This window comes from Monopterus albus, unplaced genomic scaffold, assembly GCF_001952655.1.
Source record: "Monopterus albus unplaced genomic scaffold, M_albus_1.0 scaffold226.1, whole genome shotgun sequence".
Classification (NCBI taxonomy): domain Eukaryota; kingdom Metazoa; phylum Chordata; class Actinopteri; order Synbranchiformes; family Synbranchidae; genus Monopterus; species Monopterus albus.
In genome coordinates, this window is record NW_018128106.1 from 587,402 (window position 1) to 596,156 (window position 8,755).

The following is an 8,755-nucleotide window of genomic DNA, read 5'->3' on the forward strand; positions in this document are numbered from 1 at the left end:
TTTTAATCTATTCATAAAGGGCTTTTGAACCGCTCTTAGTCTGACCCATCACCCAGGACCTGTTTGCCTTGGGAGACCCTACCAGGGGCATATAGCCCCCGACAACATAGCTACTAGGATCACTCGGGTACTCAAACCCCTCCACCACAATAAGGTAGCGGTTCAAGGAGGGGATTTACCTAAACCTTTACAATAAAATTGCCATAATCCTGCCACAATGCTAGGAGCTAAGACAAAATATAATCTTATATCACAAAAAGAAGGCTCTGCACACTGTAACTCAAATTCTGTGAAATGAATTCACAAAATAAAGTGGCACACTTTCTTGAAGAGAGATGCTACTGTTTTTGTATTATTTTAACTGTCAGTCTCATTGCTAGTTAGAGGTTAGTGTCTTGCTTAAGAATATTTTGGCAGACCAAGATGCAGCAAGGGAATGATTTATATAAACTACAGTCTCCCAACCAAATCCTTGTGACAGCTACTCACCTTTTCTTCCAGTGCTCCTCCTAATGTTTACAACCATAAAGAATTATTGAGGAACAATGTATTTCCTGGTAGTAAATGGGAGTAGTGCTATATGCTGTCTAATTTGGATGTTTTTGTCAAGATACATAGACTATTCACTTGGAGTTGTTGCAGTTGTACTTGTTTTTTTTTTTTATATGGGTGATGGCATAGCTGAATGAACAGAGGAAACACCAAGCTTAGTTTGTTCCCTTTGATAAACAGGATGTTACTGTTCCCCTTTCAGATCCATGAGACTATTGAATCCATCAACCAGCTGAAGATCCAGAGGGACTTCATGCTCAGTTTCTCCAGAGATCCCAAAGGCTACATCCAGGACTGGCTCAAATCCCAGAGTCGAGACCTTAAGGTTCAGAAATATTTACACTCAGATGTGCACACACTGATGTCAGTCCTTTCATAACTTAAAGTTCCACCGAAACATCACCTATAGCTGCCTTTATATGACATGTACTCTGAATGTTGTGGTTGCCTTTTTTACCATTTTATTCCCATAACAATGCATTAAAAAAAATCTTCACTAAAACTCAGAACCTTGGTATGGACCAAAGTGTTACAAACAAACATTGCCATTAGTTTCGGCCACCAGTGGAGCAAAATTAATAGGTTTGAAATACTGACTGCTGCAAATTATATTGTGTTCATTTAGAAAAAAAAAACCTTGTGTAAAAAACATTTGCCAGTATTTTGTTTCTAAAGTCGTTGTTTGTCACATATTTTGTTCTATCATTAATGATTGTGACTTCTCATTGGGTATAGTTAATGACAGATGTGGTGGGGAACCCTGAAGAGGAGAGAAGGGCTGCGTTTTACCATGAGCCCTGGTCCCAGGAGGCTGTCAGTCGCTACTTCTACTGCAAGGTGAGAAAACAGCACTTCACCATCTTTTGCCCTTACACTAAAACATCCTGTAACTCTGTCTCTAGATGCTCAGGTGTTGTATACATGGTTTTCCTTCTCCTTTTTCACAACAGATCCAGCAGAGGCGGCAGGAGCTGGAACAGGCCTTAGCTGTCCGTAACACCTAAACCAAGGCCCTCCTGAATCCCTGTTTTCTGAGTCATGTATGTGTTTGGATGTGTGTGAGCTCATCACTGTCATCTGGTCAAACCATATACCTCTAAAAATTCATCCATCCATCCATTTTCTGCTGCCTATCAGGAGTCAGGTTATAGTGGCAGCAGGTTCAGTAAGGTAGTTCAGACATCCCTCTCCCCAGCAACATTTTCCAGATCCTAGGGGACCCCAAGGTGTTCCCAGGCTAGGTGAGATATATAGTCTCTCTAGCATATTCTTAGTCTACCCTGGGGTCTCCTGCCTATTAGACATGCCCGGAAAACCTCCACTGCAAGGTGGTCTGGTACAACGCCCGCATTATGGCTGACACTGCACAAATCCACCAGTCAATCTCATGCTCCATTTTACAGCAGCAACTCACTCAAACTCAAAGGAAGCAATCTACCAATATCTGGCAGAGAACCATGGCCTCAGTACTGGAGGTGCTGACTCTCCTCCCAGCAGCTTTACACTCCTCTACAATCCAACGCTGTGCATGATGAAGCCAACAGAACCACATCACTTGCAAAAAGCAGAGAAGGGATTCAGTCCTTAAACTGGACACACTCCTCCCCCCGGCTGCATCTTGAGACCCTGTCCATAAAAATCACACACAGGATCAGAGACAAGGGACAACCTTGGCAGAGGCTAACACCCACCAGAAACGTGTTTGACTTCTTGCAAAGAATACAGACACAACTCTCACTCCAGTTATATACGGACCAGAAGGCTTGTAACAAAAACCCCAGTATCCCATACTCCTGCAGTACCAAATCCAAGTCCATCAAACACATGTAGGCTGACTGCTCCATTAGACTTGCAAGGATAAAGAGTTGGTCCACTGTTCCATGGCCAGGATGGAGTCTGCATTGCTCCTTCTGAATCCGAGGTGTGACAATCAGTCTGAGCCTGCTTTCCAACTCCCTGTCATAAGGTTTTCTAAGGAGGCTGAGCAGTGATACCCCATTATTTGACACACACCCACTGATCCCCCTTTTTAAATATGGGGGCTGGTCTGCCAGTCCACATGCACTGTTCATGTCCCCCATGCCACATTGAAGAGACATGTCAGCCAAGACAACCAATAATGTCCAGAATCTTGAGCATCGTTGAGCATCTCAGGGCTAATCTCATCCACACCCGGCGCCTTGCCACTGAGGAGCTTCTCAACTACCTCAGAGACCTCTGCCAAAGATATGAGTGAGGCTTCCCTCGAGTCTTCCGACTCTGCCTCCTCCTCAGAGGGCATGTTAGTTGGGTTCAGGAGTTCCTCAAAAGTGTTCCTTCCACCGCCCGACATCCCCAGTCAGAATCAGCAGTTCTCCTCCCAGGATGAACACAGCCTGGGCCAAGCCCTGCAGATGGTTTGTAAGAACTCCCTTGCGGCCAACCGAAAGTCCTTCTCCGTAGCCTCTCCAGCCTCCTCCCACAATGGGGTTTTTGGTACCAAGTACACTTCTGAATCGCCCTATTTTCAAACTTGGTTTTTATTATGGCCAGTACATGACTTGCAAGTCATTCCTTCCAGTCACCCCCCTCAGGGTTACTCCATCATTGCCCATGTAAGCACTGAAGTCCCCCAAAAGAACTATGAAGTCCCAAGCTGGTGCCCTTTTCAGTACCCCAGGCCAGATATTCTGAAATGAACAGTCAGGGCCTTCCTCTGAGTGACTTGCAGTTGCAAGGAGTCAACCCTCTCATTTTCTAGGGAGAACTCCAACACAGTGATTCTCAGCTGAGGCCTTGTGAGTATCCCCACATCCAGGATTTGCATGCCTACATCCCCAGCTTTGCCTGCTCACCGGCTTGCATTGCACCTAGCTCTGATTCCTATCCCTACAGGTGGTGGGCCCACAGAGCAGCAACTCCATATCATTTCTTTGAGCTGTGCCCCTCCCTGGGGACCAGTTTGCCTTGGTAGACCCTACCGGGGGCTGTTACCTTGACAACACAGCTCTCAGAATCACCAGGGCTCACAAACCCCTCCACCATGTTAAAGAGGGAATACTCCGAGGGGTTTTGAAAACAGCAATAACAAGTTTAATTTAAAATGGACAGTGCAGACAAGGACATATTTTGTATTAATGTATTTTTATCAGTTATTTTAAAAAAGTAAAAAAAAAATAAAACATCAAATTTTTCATTGCCTCTAGTCTTCAAGAAGGCCAGATTCTCCAAACTGCTATTCAGCTCATAAGTGCAGAAAATAGTCAGAACCATCCTTCAATGGGCTTAAAACTGCAGAGAGGTGACCCTCTCATTCTCTGGGGAGAAATCCCAGCTGGGGGCTCACACCCTCCTGGTACCTCTCACCCCAGGCAGTCCAGCCCCTCTAAAAGGAGTTTGGTTCCAAATCCAGTGCTGTGCATGGAAGCAAGCCCAACTATATCTAGTTGGTATTGCCCCACCTCCCACACCAACTCTGGCTCCTTCTCCACCATAGAGGTGAGGTTCCTAGAACCAGCTGGGGTTGGCCATCCAGGTCTCCAGCCTTGCCTGCCAAACGGCATACAATGGCCTCGACCGTGGTTCCTTTCCCTGCAAGTGTAGTTTTTATGGCTGCGCCTGACCAGACCCTATGGGCCAAAACCTGACCATCAGACATTCATCTGCAAGCTCCCCTCCCAGGTCTTGTTCCAGTAGTGGGCCCCGGTTTTCCTAATCTGGGTGAGGTGACACAGCTCCAAAACGTCCAATCCATTTTCTTGGAATCACTCTTTGTCTGGCCCCTCCCCCGGGACCAGTTTGCTTTGGAGACCACAGCTCCCAGAATCACCAGGGCATGCACACCTGTCCACCACGTTAAGGTGACGATTCTCTGGACATTTTTCAGTCATGTTTGTCTCGGTGATGACAGTGGAATTTCTCAGATTTCCCCAAAGTTTTCAAATGCAATTCAAAATTACAGGAAGTTTTCTCTCGACAGCAGCGATGTGCATGCAGATCTTAGCGCACATATGCGTCCACTGTATATTTGTCCTATTTTGTCCAGGACTGTGAGGACACCTTCACTAACCGCATGGTGGACCGCAAAAGGTCGGCCTCTCAGACCACAAACATCCTCAGACTCACTGCCTAATAAACAAGTCTTCATCACTGCTCTGCTTTATAAATATGTCACTAGCAAAGCCCCATCCACATCAAGACAAAGTTTCAACTGGCTGCTCACACACTGTCGTGATTCTTTGCTCTTAGTGTTTGCTACTGTGCCAGAGGGAAATGTTTCCATGTGTTCTCATTAGAACAGTGTTTTTCAAAGATTGATTAATTACACCAGCAAAGCTGACATTAGAGTGTGGCACATTTAATTCATTTTCACTTGAAAGTGAGTCATTTGGAAAACTGCTAGTGTGTCTCATTTTAGTCTTGCTTGCCAGATTTGAACCTGATTTGTTTTTGTTTTGAAGGAATTCCTACATCAGTATTAGGTAAGTTACCTGATTTAAGTATTATCACTTTAACAGCTCCATGTCAGTTTATGGCAGGTATGGTGTTTTCATGAAGGAGAAAACAAGTATTGATCATCCTAATAATAGCTTTTCTTCCTTTAATCATAGAAAAATGACAAATATACCTATAAATGTTGGACTTGTTGAATGATTTGCTTCATCAGAGTCACTCACTGCCTCTTCCTTGTGTAGTATTTTGCCAGTTAATGTTATGAAGGTGTTACCAAAGGTTACAACAAGAAGAACAGAATGATCACTGAAATAAAGATGGGCAAAAGTCCAAACCTGGGTTTAATAAAAATTGCAAAAATTACCTTTTCAAATTGGTTGGGGAAGCAAATCCAAATAATTTGAATAGTTTCAAAGAGAATTCCCTCTCAGATGTTTTCCCCCATAGCCAATTAGGCCTTAAGTTACATTAAACAAACCCTAAAACTGTCATTGCAATAAACACTCAAGCCCAGGTTTGGAGAGCTTTGCCCATTTCTAGATTTTCTTGTTACATTAAGAAGAAAAATGAAGTTTTTTTTCTAGAGATGTGAATGTAAATATGTTTTTCCCTTAAAAGGGCCAACTGTACAGTATATGACAGACTATTTGTGTGTGTTTGTTTGGGGGATTTGGGAAAGGGGTGGTTCAGTATGGGAGCTACATGAGTTTTGAATTAGTAGCACAGGAATGTTAGCGTTCCTCTGTGTACTGTCTGGGATCGAGATGGTTTATTTTAGGTCCATCTCATATCTATCATGGGAGCTTGAAGCTGCAACAAAGAAAGACCTCCCTTGTTTTCAATCTCAGTAGCTGTAACACATGATATAATCTGCACCGATCTCATTTTACATTTTTTAAATGACACTTGACTTGTATGTATATGTTGTGATTTCGGATGAAGGATTTCTTCTCAGCAGTCAGTTTCTAGCTGGAACCTTTTCCAGGTTTCTTTGCACTGTGCTGTTACTCTTTGTCAGGTCTCTGTCACAGGTGATACCCAGCTCACACAAAAAGTCATTGGATGATTTCGCAATGGCCTATGCATGCTCCATGGACATTAATTAATACATCCAATGAGACGATATGTAAATATAAAAAGCTGGCATAGCAGTCTGTGTGATGGGCAAAAGGCTCGTCACATTCGTTGAAATGCCTTCTGGAGACTTTTTGCCAAAAATGATATGCCCTACCAGCAACTAACTGTAGGTGTGGTTTTTCTGAATTGTGTTTTTGTTACTAGGCCTAAGTTATATTAACTGCACTCATTAGAGAAACTGTTGTCTTTAGTAGTATCTTAGTCCTGTCTGACCCAGAGTGATTTTTCTTTGTATGCCCAGGGCATTCACACTGTTGTCACTAAGTCACTACCGCCCTCTTGTGGAGGAAACTAGACACTGCAACTTCTGGGTCATCTCAGCTGTATCTGACACAATGTTACCAGACTATACTGTGTCTCCTGTTACTACACCCTGGCATACTGTTCACATGTTTGTCCCACTCACCCGCATGTGTTTCTGAAGAGTGGGAACTGCTGTTTCTCTCTGTTTACACTGTAGTCAGAGGGTCACCGACAGGAGGATTATAGTATACATAATACTGTATATCTGTAAAAAGCAAAACTTGTTTGGTGACTACATTCTGCAAAAAGAGAAATAAAGGGAAAACAGGTGTGACATTATAAGACAGCCTGGATGTAAATAAAGAAGCGCTTGCCAAAGTTTGTAAATGCCATGATATCTGAAGCGTCTTTTTTCACTTTCATGACTGATCTCCATGTTTACATGCCTTCCTATGCACACATCCACTGATTACAGAAGGTTTACTTAGACCCCAGATTCCCTCTATGGGAACATGATGTGATTAAATTTTTTAGTATGTGTACTTTACTCGAGTATTTTCATTTTCTGCTACTTCATACTTTGACTTTCTAAATAGCAGAACAAAATACAGTATAAGCATATTAATCCCTGGCAGGAAGTTCACAAGCTACACATCAGTACTTCAAATTATAAGCATATGAGGTAGCATAATGCAGGGCCTCTATTTGTAACATAGTATTTTTACACTGTGGCATTGCTACTAAGAATCTGAGCACTTCTTCCACCACTGAAAATGTTACTCATTTGCTTCAAAGAAAACAGCTCAGTTAAATGTTAACATGTTATGTGTGGTGATTTTGGAAGAAACTGAAATGTGTATTATTTTTAAAATGTCAAAATAGTCCTTTGGTTTCAGTGAAGTGTAAAATCTGCTGTTACACAGTAGATAACATTTTTGGAAAGGTCACCTCAAAATGAACGAGTTGCATTTATTGATCTGTGAAGAGAACACAAAACTAATAAAAAAGGAAAACTACTTCATATGAAATATGACTTCACAAATAATACTGTATGTACTGCTTGATGACTTAAGGCTTTCTTTTTCATATCACTTTCGGTGCCCGAGATGTGTTACTCACTGCTAATCAGGTATATCTGGCCAGCTTCTTGTGTTAAAACTACTACTTCCAAAGCTTTTCTTACCCTTTCACGTGAGTATATATATCTAATAGTAATAGTTAATACTCATCTATACGCATAAAAATCATCATTAATGTTAACCAGCCACATCCTGTATGATTTCCATTTGTTAACTCAAACCTTATTTTTATTTACTTTAATAAATGCTGAAATATTTTCCAAAACATTTCATATTAAGTATCTACATCTATCCACATGTAATCACAAGTTCAGTCTAAGTATACTCCATATTTATGGACAAAAGATGAAACTGATTTGTTTAAAAACAGATAATGTGCCTTTATGAAACAAGGATACTACTCTCAAACATTCAAGTGTGTTGCTCAAATGTCCCATCTGATATTTTTGCTATATTTTAACCACAGCAGACACAGGAGAGGCAGGACAAAGAACACATGGCACTGTGCAGTTGAAGGAGAACTCAAATTTTGGAAACACACCTGGGGTACTATTCAGACTGGCCCAGGACAGGCAGGACTGCTGATCCTTCACTGCTGTCCTAGATGCCAGAGGACATATAGGACAGTAAAAAAGTACTGTAAGTAAGACCCTCAAATGAAGGTTGTTCGGATTTCCAGTTTCTGCTGGTAGCGTAAAGGCTGCACTATCTAATTATTGTGCACTCTACATTACCCTTCTTTAATAGAACACCCTCATACTCTGCACTGGCAGCATGTTCATTTTGCACTTTGGTAGGTTAAATTTCCTGAATTAGTGAGGTGTCCGTCCAAGGTGGCAGATAGGTATTTTATTGTTCGCTGTCCTCACCATAAAGAAGCAGGCAGAGGTGTTTGCATCAGTGCTGCAGCAGCGACTGTAGCCATGCTCCTGCCTCAGACAAAGCTCCTTTCACTCCGCTGCTCTACTTGTCTCCTGACAGGCCTCACATGGAGAGGTTTTGTGGGTGGGGGAGGTAAGTGGGCTTCAGTGCAATAATCTCACCCCTTCAGAGAAGGGGAGGAGGAGAGGGCTGTGTGAAGGAAGCCATTCAGCTTGATCAAAAGTCTTGCTGTGAAGGTTAACCACCCACACCACTCCACAGCAGACCTTGGCTGGCTAGATGCGACCCTCCCTCTGGGCACTCGGTTTACTTCTCTCTACAAAGACATATGTGTAAAGACGACTTGCCAAATCCCAGAGAGGCCTGGGCAAGGGTGGAGAATGAGCAGATGGGGTGGGGCAGGCGGCTTCGGAACAAACCATTCACTGCCT

At 42.8% G+C, this 8,755-nt stretch overlaps 1 protein-coding gene across 3 annotated transcripts in view; it reads left to right on the top strand.

Annotated features, from left to right (window-relative positions):
* smarcd3b (SWI/SNF related BAF chromatin remodeling complex subunit D3b) overlaps positions 1-6,753 on the top strand; it is a 30,764-nt gene extending 24,011 nt beyond the window's left edge. For all 3 annotated transcript variants that reach the window (XM_020619779.1, XM_020619777.1, XM_020619778.1), the window contains 3 exons: positions 755-877; positions 1,288-1,389; positions 1,503-6,753. In XM_020619779.1, the coding sequence (XP_020475435.1) occupies positions 755-877; positions 1,288-1,389; positions 1,503-1,556 (279 nt within the window). In that variant the 3' untranslated portion in view covers positions 1,557-6,753. The remainder of the gene's footprint in view (positions 1-754; positions 878-1,287; positions 1,390-1,502) is intronic.
* The last annotated feature ends 2,002 nt before the right edge of the window (positions 6,754-8,755 follow it).